The 16,847-nt window shown below is 41.7% G+C and overlaps 1 protein-coding gene across 3 annotated transcripts in view; it reads right to left on the reverse strand.

Moving 5' to 3' along the window:
- Positions 1-13,398, reverse strand: part of DNAJC2 (DnaJ heat shock protein family (Hsp40) member C2) — a 33,712-nt gene extending 20,314 nt beyond the window's left edge. The window contains exons 1-3 of one of the 3 annotated variants that reach the window (XM_032873304.1): positions 13,137-13,398; positions 10,721-10,911; positions 5,442-5,517 (exon numbers count right to left, since the gene is read on the reverse strand). In XM_032873304.1, the coding sequence (XP_032729195.1) occupies positions 5,442-5,517; positions 10,721-10,911; positions 13,137-13,200 (331 nt within the window). In that variant the 5' untranslated portion in view covers positions 13,201-13,398. Of the gene's footprint in view, positions 1-4,786; positions 4,837-5,441; positions 5,518-10,720; positions 10,912-13,136 lie in introns of those variants that run through there. The other 2 variants (XM_032873305.1, XM_032873306.1) reach the window with 2 other exon arrangements.
- Between the last annotated feature and the right edge of the window lie 3,449 nt (positions 13,399-16,847).

Here is a 16,847-nt window from a genome sequence, read left to right on the forward strand (position 1 = left end):
AAAAAATAAGGTTAGTTTCTGCCATGGATTTTAATGGTAATATTATTAACAACACAAGGTTAAGCGTGTTGGCTGTGGGTATGAAATACTTACCAAAGTAGGAAATTAACTGTTATTTCTTTGCAAAGTTTTATTAATGGCTATTAAACTGTTTTATACATTTTAACTATTTAGGAAATCACATATTATCTAAATTATAAATAGACTTAGCTCTATTAATATATTTCCCAAGAGGACTTCTGAGGGAGATCCTACCTGTTCGTACGATTCTTTTAATGTGCTGTTAAGTTCAATGTGCTATTATTATTTTTAAAAGTTAATGTACTTATTTTAGTAATCTCTATACCCATTGTGGAGCTCAAACTCACAACCCCAAGATCAAGAATTGTATGCTCTTCTGATAGAGCCAACCAGCTGCCCCAGAAACATTTTTTCAGGGGGTAATTCTTTCATAGCTTTTAAAATTTCTTCCTAGAAACAACTGGATGGCTCAAGTCAGTTAAGCATCCGACTCTTGGTTTTGGCTCAGGTCACAATCTCAGGGTTGGGAGATCAAGCTCTGCATCAGGCTCCGCGCTCATCGGAGTTTAAATGGAGCTGGAGATTCTCTCTCCCACCTCTGCCCCCACCACTCGTGTGCACTCTCTTTCTAAAATATTAAAAGCTTTGAAACACCTGCCTTTAAAATTTCCTCCATTTCAAAAAAGTTCATTTATTTTTTAAAAAATATTTTATTTATTTATTTAAGAAAGACAAAGAGAGCACAAGTGCAGGGGGTGTGCAGAGGGAGAGGGACTCCCCGCTGAGCAGGGAGCCCAACTTGAGGCTCTATCATGACCCGAGCCTCCCAGGCGCCCCTCCAAAGGTTCATTTAATCAAAAATTTTGCATCTATTACATTTAATACTGGTCTCCATTAAAAATATCTTCTGGGGCACCTGGGTGGCTCAGTTGGTGAGGTGGCTGCCTTCTGCTCAGTTCATGATGTCAGGGTCCTGGGACTGAGCCCCAGGTCGGGCTCCCTGCTCGGTGAGGAGCCTGCTTCTGTCTCTGCCCCTCCCACTGCTCGCTTGTTCTCTCTCTCTCAAAATTTAAAAAAAACAAAAACAAAACCAAAAACAAACCTTAAAAAATAAATAAAAATATCTTCTGTAATGGTTTCTTTCTGTATTTCGCTATTTGTTTTTTCTTTTTATAAATCCACTTTGGGGAACTGCTGTTTTCTCTTCTATTTTTCCCTCCATGTTCCTTAGTGCTATTCTTTTAAACATTTGAATTGGACGCCCATTTTTTTTTTCCCTCTTTTTAAAAAGTAACATTAGTTTAAGGCAATGAACTTACTTATGGTGCAGCTCTAACTGCTGTCCCTTAAGTTTTGATAGGTAATGATTTTACTTTTACAAAAAGAATCTCTTAATATAATTTTTGTATCTTTCTAGGCCCCAAAGAGTATATTGATTTCTCAAGTGACTTTTATTTGTTTAATCACATCTTTTATTGAATTAAAAATTTATACTGAACTTTGACAACTGTATACACCCCTCTAACTGCCAACAAAGAAAATACAGACCATTTCCATCACCGAAGTCCCTTTACTATTTCCAGTCAACTCCTATGCCCTACCACCTGACTTCCTTCACCCACATGCTCTTGAACTTCATGTAAATGGAATTATAGTTTGTCCCTGTAACTTTTCTGCTCAACCTAATGTTTTGAGATTCATCACCATTTCTTTTTTTTTTTTTAAAGATTTTATTTATTTATTTGACAGATCACAAGTAGGCAGAGAGGCAGGCAGAGAGAGAGAGAGGAGGAAGCAGGCTCCCTGCTGAGCAGAGAGCCCGATGCGGGGCTCGATCCCAAGTCCCTGGGATCATGACCTGAGCCGAAGGCAGAGGCTTTAACCCACTGAGCCACCCAGGCGTCCCCTTCATCACCATTTCTGCATATCTTAGTAATCTGTTCTTTTTTTAACCACCAAGCACTAATCTACTGCATGAATATATAGCAGTTTGCTTATCCATGATCTTGCTGGTGAACACTGGGTGGTTTCCAGTTTTTGGACATTGTGAATATGGCTGCTATAAACGTTTATGTACAAATCTTTTTATAGGCATAATAAAGTTAGTAATTTCTACATATACTGCAGGGCTTCAAAAACTGGCAAATACATTTTTGTTTTCTGAACTCCAATTTTTTTTTTTAACAGTCTAGTATATCACGTTTCCTCACTAACATTCCAGAAGAAGCATTTTTGTCTTCTAGCTGTTTTAAGCAAAAAAGGAATTTAATAAACATTATCAGGCAGCTCACAGAATCTCTGAAAGAGTCAGACTATAGGGCTTGGAAGCTATGTACCTAGGGACTATAATCAAATCACACCCAAGAGTTTGGAGGTGTGATGATCCCAGCACTGTGGGGAACTCGAGAAAGAGAGCAGAGGCTACTTCCGCGGCCAGGGCAGTGGGGTAAAGCCAAAAGCTTTGCAGTGCGCCCCGACACTTGCTGGCAAAACAGATTCCGTGCAGTACAGCCGAGCTCACACTGCTCTCCTAGCAATTTCAAAGAAGTGCGCTGGGCAGTAAAATTTAAGTCACGTGCCCGCAAACATTCTCAATCCCAAGAAGTATCTTCTTATAAATCGGTCAGTTTCCTTCTTAATTTGCAATTACGGCTTGTGACATTTATTCTGACTTCTTTAGAAATCCAGCTCCTCTTTATACTTTCTCTCCGAATCTTGGGAACATTCCTCAAGGTTGTCCTCTGCTTTACTATTTTTCTAAGTGTTATGTCAACCTTTGGAATTCTAAGTTCTGCTCTCACGTTTTCAGTTTCCACAAACAGTTCTACTTCTTTCTCCCTAGTCTCTTTCTGCAATGCCTACACCACACCCCCAAAGCAGTATCTTCATATTCTACCGAAAACATGAGGAGATGCTTAAATTTTCTTTTGAACCTTGTAAGTCTAAGAGAGGTGAATCTCCCATTTTTTGCTCGATAGTCTCCTCATGCTGCACTGGGTTTTTTTCACGGAGTTTTCTGCCTAATCTTTACTCATCCTTGTATATTAGAGAGTCCTGAGACGGTCTTATATTGTCTCTTGTGGAGGGAGCAAAAGATATTTCTCAATATTAAAAATAAAGGACGCCAAAGAACACAGTCTGAAAAAGAAACAAGGGTAATTTGCGAACAGCTGTTTACTGGAATTTCAAAGGTATCTGCTTCTCCTCCCACTGAAGACAGTTTCTGGAATGATCTGAGGGTACATTAGCAAAAAGGCTTTTACTGTATATTCATATTGCTATTATTATAAAATGACTCTAAACAGGATTTTTAATTTTTAAAAAGTACAAGGAACAGCTTCAGTTTAAAATGTCAGAAATATTTTGAAAATTATTAAATTTAGAAAATTCAAATCACTAAAATTATTAAATTTAGAAAATTCAAATCACCAAAGACTTTATTTCTGTGCAAAGAGTATCAAACCTACGTGCATTATTTGCCAGTGTGGCTATTTTACTTCAAAACAAAATTATGTAAGCAACTGAAATTCCACTTTTGGTATGCAAGTACTTGCTCTTAACCCATCATTCTACTTTTCTAGTGATTTATTCTTTTCAGATAATGCAGAGAAGGGAAAAAAAAAGACCACTTATTTTATTCACCCTTCACTGACTTCCTAATTTTCATTATAGCAATTCAAAATGCATTAAACAACAGAAAACTCTTTCGTAGTGTGTAACAGGATGTAAGCACTTGGAGGATCTCAAATGCAGTAAGACTTTTATTTTTATGAGGCCTCTCTGTGCTAATCATTACAGATTTATAAACACTAACTTTGCATTTTTACTTTTGAACTGAATTTCAGAAAGCAGTAAAGCAAGCAGCTGCCCTTTTTATAATGACAGAGGTAAGCGAACATCAGTTTCGGGGCGCCTGAGTGGCTCATTGGGTTAAGCCTCTGCCTTCGGCTCAGGTCATGATCTCAGGGTCCTGGGATCGAGCCCCACATCAGGCTCTCTGCTCAGCGGGGAGCCTGCTCCCCGCTCCCCCGCCTGCCTTTCTGCCTACTATTGATGTCTGTCAAATAAATAAAATCTTGAAAAAAAAAAGAGAGAACATCAGTTTCCTTTTGAATACTGAGAATATCAACATAGTGGGAGAGAGTGAATTATAATTCTACTTAATGTTAATAATCTGGTGCACTGGGATTGCAGAACTTCTGGCTATAGAGTATTAAAAAATTAACTTCTATTATGCCAATAAAATGAACGGACTTAGAAACAAATGAATGTTTCTTTTACAGCTCATGGTACATTTCTTATTTTAGAGAAAAAAACAATTCCTTCACCTTAAAACATCAACTGTTTTCATACTTCCATGTATCAAGACTCATTTGGTATTCATATGCTGCTGTTTCATATAGCAAGACTTTGCAAATATTTCTCCATGGCAAATCAATTTCCCTAGCATTTATGTATACTGCAAAGACTATTCACATGCGTTAACATATGCTTAGTCGAAAACCATGCCAGCTTTTTAAGAAACCAAATAGATCTAAAATAATCTCATAAATTCCTTCATCTTATTAAAAATATCTCTCCTCTGATTTTCCTAAATATAAGCATTAGTAGAGAAAATTTTGAGTTTATCTACTATACTTAGTCTCAACTAGTATTTTTCAATATGAGATGGGTCTCATTTAGCCATCTTCCTCCAAGCACAATACTTTCTCCTCCTGACTGGCCTTGACTCACTAACTCCTTTTCCATATGGTCACGATCTTACCTCCTCTGACCTCAATATCCATTCTCTAGAGTGGAGGGCAGAACATTCTCCTAAGATAAAACACAGAAAACTAATCACCTTCACCTCTTTCATCAAACTTTACTAATCAGGTGAAGCAAACGGGGTATAGAGCACTAAGGGGATGCTGTTTTATAAACCATGTGAAGACAAGGTTTCCAACACTTCCCTCAAAATTTTTAATCTTTTTAAGGAAGAAAGCAGTAAAACATCAGATAATTCTCTCTCGGGCAGAAGACCCAGGTGGCATCAATAAAAATGTAACCTAAACCACAAAATAACATTAAAAAACCTAAGTAACAAGGCAGTTTCCACTAAATACAGCTGGCCATACTTCTAAAGGGAACTGAAACATTATTTCTTAAAAACTTGCCATTGGGAAAATGTTCTTTATTGGTCACAAACACACCCACCCACCCACCCACCTTCTCATTTCTCATTCCCATGCATGAGAATGATTGCTTTTTTCTGTTTCTGAAGGTAAAGGATATTGTAGTTATGCAATGTTATGACCATGTATCAAATGCTATTGAATATAGATTTATGATGACAGACTATGATCATGCATATCTTTTAAAAAAGGTAACACTTTCTATATTCCAGATATTGGATTATCTCAAAAGAACTAAGTACTTACGAGCTGCTTTGATCTGTCTCTGGGTAGCTTTGTATCTTACATGGCCAAGTCCAAGTACTGCATAATGATCTTGGTTCTGATAAAGACACAAAAGGGAGTCAAGTATGAAACGGAGCAATATATCTTATTCCTTATGCTAGTACCCTAAAATAGTGCTTCCCATAATAGGAGTCCAGTGAGACACTGCATATAAAATGGATTCTGTACTAAGTCTGGGAAATGTGGTGGACTGTGATATAGCCTTCGTGATAATTTATATACACATTAGCCTAATAAAGGCTCTGAGAAGTCCTGCAATTTAAAAAAACAACCAACCAACCACTATGCAAACACACCTGCAAAACCCAGCATTTTCCAAACTTCTTTGACTACTGAGCCCATTTTTCTCTTAACACCTACTAATATCTTATGGCCATCCTTAAATCAGGGTATAGCCAATAAGATTTCAGAACAGAGGGAAGTATTATCACAGCTCCACAGGGTTGGGTTAGGGCAATGACAGGCCTAGGAGTCATGTCAAGCAGAGAGGTAATTTGGATGGAAACTGCAAAACTGAGTGGTGAGGCTTCTCCGGAGAGGAAATACCTGCTTTTATCTCTGCTTTGGTTAACATCCTTGTGAATTTACAAGTTGAAGTAGCAACTGAAATCTCCCTACAGCATATGAATACATTCAAAGGGTGTATCTGGTATTGGAGGAGTGAATGGGGGGCAAGGGAGTTGAGGGCATGTAACATGGAAGAAAAAAGTCAAGCAGGGCTGACTGGTTTCCCTTCAAATTCAGGAAAGCAAAGTTCATATGGATGGGCTTCTTCATTATGCCTGGCAATCAGACTTTGTTCCAGCTGGTTTCCCTTTCCACTCCTTAAGGTCACTATTTCTCCAGTGTCTCCTCAATCTCACAGATCCTTCTCCACCCTCTTATCAAGAGCCCTGCCTCCTGCGTAACTGAGCAATGTAAAATTATCCTACTCGAATTCCTACCACCCTACTGGCATCCACACACCTTCTCCCTTTCCCTCCGTTCACAACTGGAAGAGCCTGTCCTACCAAGAGAAAACTGCTCCATCCTTCCTCTTGCTTCTGAGCCCTGTCTTCTTTAAGTCTCCTCAAAATAGTAACATCTTTCGATTATCTCCTAAATTTCAACTGGATTATCTTCATCCGTATGAAAAGATGCTGTTAGCTCTCATCCTTTTTTTTTTTTTTTTAAGATTTCATTGATTTATCTGAGAAGAGAGTGCACACACGTGCGCACAAGCAGAGGGGAGCGGCAGAGGAAGGAGGAGAAGCAGGCTCCCCACTATCAGGAAGCCTGATGTGAGGCTCGATCCCAGGACCCTGAGATCACAACCTGACCTGAAGGCAGATGCTGAACTGACTGAGCCACGCAGGCGCCCCCATTAGCTCTTATCCTAAAAATACTTCCAAGATCCCCTTTCCAGTTACCGTTCTATCTCCATTTCTCTGCTCTTTGTCAACTGTAAACTTCTTCAGAAGGCTGTCCCCATGTTTACCTCCTTCAGCCTTCATTTTCAAACCACTCCACTTTGGTTCTGCTCCATCCACGCCCACCCAGGGGCAAAGAGGCTGCTCTCTTCAGTATGAATTTCCAGGTGCCAAGTCCAAGATCACTCACCTGCCCTCACCTGACTTCAGCTCTCAGTGGCAGCACAGTTGACCCCTTCCTTGAGTGTTTTGTGCATTCACTCTTTCCCCCCCACCTTCCAGTACCCTTTTTCAGCCACTTCTACTGGCTTCTCTAGGACCTGCAAAGCTCCCTTCTGGGGTTTCTCTTGTCTCTCTCTAGAATTTGGTCCGGGGTGATATGAGCCAATGCCAGGGCTAGAATATCGTTAGTACCTGTACATGCTCATCGGCGCCCACTTCGCTCGAGCACAGACCTCCCCTCTGAGCCTGGATGCACGGAGCACCTCCAGCTCTCACTCACTATTCCTGGCCTGTCCCTCTCCACCTTGGTCACTCATTTCCAAATACGAGACCGAGGTTGCAGTTCACCGCAGACACCAAGCCCTTTCTCCTCAGATGCTGTTCTCCCCACCTGGCACATTCCCTCACTCTTCACATGGCTGCCATCTTCTCTTCCTGCAGTCTCAGGACAAATGATGTCACTTTATTTGAAACAACCTTCTCTGCCTACTCTGTTCCTTCTTGTTTCCCCTACAGTACTTACAAATTGTTACTGCTTCCAACTCTCCAATGGCTTTCCAGTGATTACTGCTCCTTAACCTCCTCACCCCTCCCTTAGCCACGATGTCCTACCCATTCGCCTTCTTCAGTTCCTGACACAATTCTTTCTGCCCCCACACAAGCTCTCTGCCTGGAATGCCATTCTCCCTGATCTTTGCGTGTCATTCAGGTTTTATCTTAAATGTCAACTCCACAGGCATTTCCCACCCACTCAACCTACAGCAGTCATCAGCACACTCTATCACTGCACTCTCTTCTACTTCTTTGCCCAGCACCTGGTGACCATGTCCTTGACTGTTCACTTATCGTCTGTCTCCTCACTGGAATAGAAGCTATGTGGGAGCAGTGATACTGTCTTGTTTGGCAGACTCCTCAGGCCCCAGAACAGCATCTGGCACAAAGCAGATGCTTGATCCCTGTTTGTTGAAAGAAACAATTAACTGAACCAATGTACGAACGCTGCTACTTTGTTTTTTCTTTTATAAAGATTTTATTTATTTGACAGACAGAGACCACAAGTAGGCAGAGAGAGTGGGGGGAAGCAGGCTCTCCGCTGAGCAGAGAGCCCAATGTGGGGCTCAATCCCAGGACCCTGAGATCATGACCTGAGCCGAAGGCAGAGGCTTAACCCACTGAGCCACCCAGGCGCCCCCCCACCCCAGTACCTTGTTCTGACATTACCTACCCTTTTCTATACTAAAGACCTCCATCTTTCTTCCTTTTCTCTCTTGTAGACCTTAATGGTCCCCAATTCTATCTTCTCCTGACTCCGCCTTTCTCTCAAGTTAGTATTTTCTCAATAGCCCAACTCTGAAAGAGTATTTTGCACTGTGGTCTACAATTCATCACCTCCTAATCAACCCAGCTGTAACTCCTGGCCCTCCCAATGACTCACCAGATCTGCTTTCTTTGTGGTCACCTACCCTCCGTATGCCAAGCCCAGTGGCTTTTATTATTACTCATGTTATGTGACTGACCTCTCTAATGGGTGACTGTTTCGTCCGTCCTTCCTGAGACTTCCTCCTCTCTTAGTTTCTGGGAGAGTCTAGTGCCTGATGTTTAATAAACCTTAGTTGAGGGGTACCTGGGTGGCTTAGTGGGTTAAACCCTCTGCCTTCAGCTGGGGTCATGATCCCAGGGTTCTGGGATCAAGCCCCGCATCAGGCTCTCTGCTCAGCAGGGAGCCTGCTTTCCCCCACACACCCACCACCACCTGCCTCTGCCAGTTGTGATCTCTGTAAATGGATAGATAAAATCTTAAAAAACAAAAAACAAAACAGGGGCACCTGGGTGGCTCAGTGGGTTAAAGCCTCTGCCTTTGGCTCAGGTCATGATCTCAGGGTCCTGGGATCAAGCCCCGCATTGGGCTCTCTGCTCAGCAGGGAGCCTGCTTCTCCCACTCTCTCTGCCTGCCTCTCTGCCTACTTGTGATCTCTCTCTGTCAAATAAATAAATAAAATCTTTAAAAACAAACAAAAAAATTAATTGAATTACCAAATGTCTCTTTTGTTGTTTTCTTTTTACCTCTTTCACCCTCCTTAGTATCTTTTGCTGCTTCTCCTTCTGCCCACCCCTTAAATATTCAGGCCCTCAACTTGGTTCAGTCCTTTTCTTTTAAAATGGATAATGACAGTATGTGAATCAGCTAACATTTTGAAGGCTTATTTACTTTCCTAAGTGCTTTAGACATACACTTTCTCTCATTTAACCCTCCCGAGCTAGGAGACAGGAACTCGTCATCCACTGCCTGTTTAGTATTTAGCACGTGTCAAGCACAATGTTAAGTGCTTTACATGCACCACTGCACTGATCCTCACCGCACTGATCCTCACCATACTCCTTTGAGCTGTTAGTAATCTCACTGCGTGAAACAGATGTGTCAAGTCACTTTCCCAAGGTCCCAGTGCCTTAACGGGCAGAATCAGATTTGAATTCTGGCACTCTAATTCCACGGTACACATATTTAAGTATTATACCATTGCCTTTTTAAGCTTTTAAGCTTTATGATACCTATTTGTCTATATTCTTCTTCTCAGCTGATGTCATTCAATTTCCCCAGGTTCAACTATCACCTACAACTTGCCAACGACTTGCAAATGTTTCTGGCTTTATCCTCCTTTCAGAACCACAGACCAGTTTCTAACCATTTACTAGGAAGACTTCATTAGTACATTACTAGTACCTGAATTTTGACACAGCCCAACTTGAACACAAACACCACATTTCCCACAAACTTCCTTTTTCCTGCATGCCAGTATTGGTGACCGACATCACACTCCAGCAGGTCATTCAAACTGGAATGCTCAGAGGTCTTCTGAGTACATCCCCTCTTGTACCACACCGTCAAGGTCATCAAGCTCTACCAAGTCTACCTCCAAAAAAAGCACACATTCCCTCTTCCTCAAAACCTGGCCATAAATTTAGCTCAAGTATGCATTTGCAGGCTTGGATTATTGCGCTAGCCCTCTAACAGCAAACTATTCACTTCCCCTCCAGCTCTGCCCTCCCTTTTCAAGCAATTTTCTGTACTGCCAGGAGATTACTTTGCTAAAATTAGCTTAGAAACTTTTGAAGACTTCCTACTGCCCTGAAAATAAAATCTGAGTTCCTTCGTTAGCATGGCATAAAAAGGACAGTATAAAAGAATTTGGCCTAGAGTCTTGTTTCAGGACTAATTTCTCACCACTACCCTTCAAGCACCCTACCCACCCTACTCTTCACTAATCCCGGAAGAAGTGCTATACATTCTTTACTCCTTTGTGTCTCTGCAGATCTATTCCTTCTGCCCAGAACACCTTTTCTCTATTCTCTGCTTCTTAAACTGTCAGTCATCCTTTTAGGGCCAGCTCAAAAATTATGTTTTTTGGGAACACCTCCTGGATTTTTCCAGCAGAGAGAGTATCCTATGATCAGTGCTATCCCACTCAGAGCTTAACAATAAACAGGTGCTCAATTATGGTTCTCTTGTTGAGGCATCTTAAAACGTGGTTTAATGATGGAAAACTCGTGGGAAAACCTCTTATAACTCACAAAGCATCTGATTGAACAAAAGATTCAGATGTTAAATACCTTCCAGTCTTTGGGATCAAGTGTTTTCAACATGGGAAACTCTTCCAACTGCAATTCTTCATCTTCTGATTCTTCTGATAATTCTTTCTTATCCTCCAGTTCCTGAAAAGAGGCAGAAGCATTTCTGTTTCTCCTCTTAACAAAAGCTTCAAACCATCTTCCCACAGGTTCAACTTGACAGAGTGTTGAGGCTGTGATTGAAAGCGTTAAGAGAGGCTTCAATGTATTGCATGGAATAAATCTGTTTCAAGGCAATATAAGATCAAAACAGCATCAGAATGTAATGTTAAAACCATCAACTGAAGAAATAATTGCAGTACAGGGATGCCTGAGAGATAGTGCAGGTTTGGTTCCAGACCACCCCAATAAAGCAAAAACTGCAAAAAAGTGAATCAAATACATTTTTCGGTTTCCCAGGGCATATAAAAGTTATGTTTATAGTATGCTGTAGTCTATTAAGAGTCCAATAGCATCAGGGCTTAAAAAACCATCTATATACCTTAATTTTAAAATACTTCATTACTAAAGAATGGTAACCATCATCTGAGCCATCAGCAAATCATTATCACATCACAGAGCACCATAAGAATCAAGACAAAGTTTGAAATACTTTATCACCAAAATGTGAGAGACAGAGTAAGCAAATACTCTTGGAAAAGTTGTGCTGATAGACTTGCTCAACAGATGGTTGCCACAAACCTTCAATTGTAAGAAATGCACTATCACCAAAGCACAATAAAGTGCCATTAAACATGGTATGCCTGCATTCCAGTTAACGTGAGGGTTAGCAATAATCACTTCCTAATATTTACAGAGTATTCAATCAACCTCTTCCAGTTATCTGACAAAACATTCAGCAATGTCAACAATAAATCAAAACTTTTCTGAGAATATGAGAGGAAGGTGACGAGCAGGGAGAAATGTTGCCAACTGCTTTCCTTTTAGACTAATGATTGTAATAAAATAAATGATAAACCATCCTCATCAAAAAATATTTTCAAGAACAAGTCAAAATATCTTAATTAAAACCCTGAATTCAGATAGCTTTTAAAATTTTTAAGAATTCATGAGCAATGATTTGTTCTGGAAGACAATTTTCCAAGCAGCTAATGAGGATCTACTGACACAGCTCTGCTATAGTGAAACAAGCTCTAGATCTGAAATCAGAAGCTCTGGATTTAGTCTAGCTCCGACAATTAGTAACTATGTGAAACGAGTCAGGGATGTCTTCAACTGTAAAACGAACAATATCTATCATCTATGGTTTCCTTGGAAGACTGAATGACAAACCACATTTCAAAACCACTTTGAAAACCACAAAGTAAGGCTTTATCGTCATTCCTGAGAAGCAGGGATAAATCACCGTACATCTGTATATTAACAATTCCAAAAAGGTAATGAGTCAGGGAAATAAACTTTCATTTTAATTTCATTAGTCTATATGAATGAAAAAAGCTTTACTTTTTCAGCAATAAGTAACGCAAATGTAAGTTGCCCTTTGTACCTAATGGTCACAATTTCCTAAGAATAACTGATTTTACATGCTTTCGTTGGTTTGGGAAATTAAGATCTCCTGCACTATATACAGGACAGGATTCAAACTCTCCGTTCAATCAGTACTAGCTGTGTTGTAAGGGTGCAGTTTTTAAGAACATCACCTTTCAAGCCTTTTCCTTCAGGTGTTAGGATTACACACAGACTTCCGTAAGCAGAACGCAACATGTGCCACGAGATACGCTCAAAATCACACCCGACAACTGTCTCTACAAGCGGCGCTGGTAATTAAGGCGGGTCGCCGACTGGAGACTAGGTTTACGATATTCACGACTGTCTTGGGCTATACGTTAAAGAAACTACAGCAGCCAGTTAACTTTCATTTAATCATTCTTCAAAAACTTTGTCTACACAAATCTCAGCAGCCGTACTGGCAACGACCTTTTCGTACTAACTACGAGTATAAGGAGCAGCGTCTTGAGTTCTGACGTTTAAAAAAGCCAAAGCAAACGCAGAGCGGGAGCGAGGTGTACCAGAGCACCGGCAGCAAGGCTTTGTACGCCCCGAGGCACGTGGGAGCTCGCTGCGGGCAGTTTCTTGCCTTGGCAAGGAGATGCTTTCAAGAACCTTTTTAGGGTACTAGAGGGTTCGGTCCCGAACTGCCCTGGCCGGTCCATGAGTCAGCAGCCGGGAGAGGAGGAAGAAACTAGGAGCAGAAAGAAGACGCCCCCTCCCTCCTTCCTTTCAGGCTGGGCAAGGATTACTGTAGAGCCTGGAGCCAAAAGGCACTAGCCTCACGGCCCCACAAGTCCCGGGGCTAGTCGCCAGGGACAAAGACAGACCTATTTCGGGGTCGCGCTGGTGGAAGACTGAGGCAAGGGCGGCTAACGCGGGACGGAGCCGGGGTTGAGTGGGCACGTACCAGAGGTCAGAGCGTGGGTGATGGCGGTGCCCTGGCCGTCCGCAGCACTCGGCAGGAGCAGCATGATGGCCCCGGGACCAGCCCCGCGGGGGCAGAGGTTCGCGTCCCGGGCGGAGGGCGCTTAGCGTCCCCTCCAGCTCTATCTCTCGGTCCGAGCCTCGCGCCTTGACTCTACGACGCCGAGGAACCGGCGCATGGAGACGACCAATAACTACTTCCGGGATGGATCTTTCGCGGTGCGGAGGCCAATTCCGCCCTCACACACCGCGCCAACGTGTGCGGCAGCCTAGTTCCTCAGCTGACTCAGATCCGGTTTGCGACAGACTCTCACAAAAGAAAGGTTCCTAAGCGCCTCAGTTCCGCGGCGAAAAGGATTGGGTTCTTCCACCAGGTGCTACACGTGGAGCATAATTTTACGAGGCACCTCTTACAATGGTGTTTTTATTTTTAAATCACTGCTAGCCCGAGCCTAACCGCTGATTTTTCCAGTACCCCTACTCGTATAAATAAAAAAAGGAAAGATATGTATGAATTACTATTGAGATTATTGTAGTCTTTACGCATCTATAGAAAAATTTAGTACATAGATCTGTAACATATTTGTATCTACCTAAATAATGTCAACAAATGTTTGTTATGATATTACTAAGTAATTTACCTGTATTGTTTTATTTAATTATCATAACATTTGGAGAAGACTCTACCTCCTCAGTGTTAAGATTCTATTCCAGGGCACCTGGGTGGCTCAATGGGTTAAGCCTCTGCCTTCGGCTCAGGTCATAATCTCAGGGTCCTGGCATCTAGTCCCTCATCGGGCTCTTTGCTCGGCAGGGAGCCTGCTTCCTCCTCTCTCTCTCTCTCTCTCTCTCTCTGTCTGCCTCTCTGCCTACTTGTGATCTCTCTCTGTCAAATAAATAAATAAATAAAATCTAAAAAAAAAAAAAAAGATTCTATTCCAAGGCCAGCAATCTCTTTACACTGCTCTAAAAGCATGAAGTTGTCCTCCCCCTCGACCACCAAGATATTACCAATTACAGGATTCTGGAACTTAGTTGTTTAATGTATAATAAAATCAAATGTACTCCTACTATGATTCCTTCTAACACTGAGGTAAAACGAAAAAACTAGCAAAAGGGAACCAGTGGACCAAGATTCACCCCTCTCCCCCACCCCCTCCAGCCCCGCGGCTGTGTCTAGAATAGGTTGAGCAAAATGAAAGACTTGATGTGTTAAAGAGCACCAGAAGTTGGAGAATTAGTCTCTATGAATTACATTTTCATTGTTAAGTAAGTTGATGGGCCTGCTATCTACCACATAACGAAACTGTCACTTCAAAATAGACATTTCAAAGATAAGTTAATCATCTCCCCCTAAACCTCTTCCTGATACCTTTCTTTATTAATGTAAGCACTTGTTAAGACAGGCTTTAAGGCTCAAAGTAACCTGCTTACACTTTCTTAATTTTTTCTCACATGTACCACATCCATTCTTAGAATTACCTCTAAGGTCACATGGATTTTTTTTTTAAATTGTGGTAAAATACACATCATGTGAAATTCACACCCTAACCATTTTTTTAGTGTACAGCTTGGTTGTGTTAAATACATTCATTTTGTATTTATTAAAAATACTTTCCTTTTAAAAGATTTTTTATATTTATTTGACAGAGAGAGAGACAGTGAGAGAGGGAATACAAGCAGGGGGAGTGGGAGAGGGAGAGTGAGAAGCGGGTTTCCCGCTGAGCAGAGAGCCCACTGCAGGGCTCAATCCCAGGACCCCGGGATCATGACCTGAGCCAAAGGCAGACGCTTAACCGACTGAGCCACCCAGGTGCCCCTCTAATAAAGATTTTTATTTATTTATTTGAAAGAGAGAGAGAGGGAGGTGGGGCAGAGGGAGAGGCAGAAGCAAGCTCCCCGCTGAGCAGATACTCCCACTAAGGGGCTTGATCCCAGGACCCCGGGATCATGACCTGAGCAGAAGGCAGACCCTCAACTGACTGACCCACGCAGGGCCCCATTCATTTTGTTGCACAACCAATTGTCAACCAATTGTCAAAACTCTTTTCATCTTGTGAAACTGTGAGACTGAGACTACACCCAATAAGTAACAACTCCCCATGTCTACCTACCCCTAGGCCCTGGTGACCACCATTCTAATCTCTGTCTCTAGGAATTTGACTACTCTAGTAACTCATATAGGTGGAATCATACACCATTCTTCTTTTTGTGACTGGCTAATTATGTCAAATAATGTCTTTACAATTGTAGTATGTATCCGAACTTCTTTTCAAGGCTGAATAATATTTCATGGTATGTACATTTTACTTATCCATTCATTTGCCTATTGGGTTGCTTTCACCTTTTGGCTATTGTGAATAGTGCTGCTATGAACATGGAGATATAAATTATTATTTTTTTTGAGACCTGGCTTTTGATTCTTTTGAGTATATACAGAACTGAAATTGCTGGATCATATGGTAATTACATTTTTACATTTTTTTGAGGAACTGCCATACTATTTTCACTAGTTTATCATTTTACATTCTCACCAACAGAAAGGAAGGATTCCTTTTTCTTCATATTCTCACCAACACTTTTGTTTCTTTTCACCCCATTTTTTTCATAGTGGCCATCCTAATGGGTATAAGGCAGTATCTCCTGGTTTTGATTTGCATTTCCCCAATGGCTAGTATTGAGCATCTTTTTCCTGTGCTTGCTGGCCATTTATGTATCTTCTTCGAAATGTTTATTCAAGTCCATTGCCCACTTTTAGTTATTTTTTCAAGATTTTATTTACTTGAGAGTGTGAGCAAGGGGAGGAACAGTAAAATGGAGACAAGCCGACTCTGAACCCAGGACCCTGAGATCGTGACCTGAGCCAAAATCAAGAGTCAGAGGCTCCACCGAGTCACCTAAGCGCCCCCATTGCTTATTTTTTAAAATGGGGCTATTTTCCTCTTGAGTTGGAGCTCTTCCTATATTTGAGATATTAATCCCTTATCGAATTTATGACACCCAAATTCCTTCTCCCACCCTGGAGGTTATGTTTTCACGCTATTCCCTATGTCCGGCCTTAGCGTAAAGAAGGGTCAGGTTTTCATTTGTAAATTCAGTTCTTTCCTAACTACTCACTTCTATTCATCACCTAAACTAATTTCTCTCAAAACCTGCTCTTTTCCCCAACTCCCCCGTACCTGAGGATGGCTCCTACCAGTCCTCTTTGGCAGGAGGTTGAAACACTGAAACTGTTTATCTCATTTCACACCGACATCAAATTAAGGAACAACTTCTCTTTACCTTCACTCTATTTGTAGATCTAGCTACTACTTACTGAGTATCTAATACTGCAGAGACTTTGAAAACACCGTTATTTAATACTGTTTTCACAACTCTGTGAGGTAAAGGATAAACTTAGAGCCGAGTAGTTACCAAAGAGTGCACAGTGAAGAAATGACTAAACGAGGACTTAAACTCCGGGTCGTAGCCAAGGTAGGTCTCGGAATCTGTCGTTCAGGTAAACGCTCCCTAGTGAGGGACCAGGGCCGACCCACGTCCCGTCCCCACCGGTTATTGGTCCCGGAACTTCGAGGAGACGCCAGCGCCTCTCCTCCGGGACTCTCTTCCGGTTCTCGTGCGCAGACTAAACCGGTCCGCAGAACTCCGCTTACTTCCGGTGAGGAAAGGAAAGAGCGGCACCACCGGAAGCGAC

This window comes from Lontra canadensis, unplaced genomic scaffold, assembly GCF_010015895.1.
Source record: "Lontra canadensis isolate GAN:19392208 unplaced genomic scaffold, GSC_riverotter_1.0 scaffold48, whole genome shotgun sequence".
Classification (NCBI taxonomy): Eukaryota; Metazoa; Chordata; class Mammalia; order Carnivora; family Mustelidae; genus Lontra; species Lontra canadensis.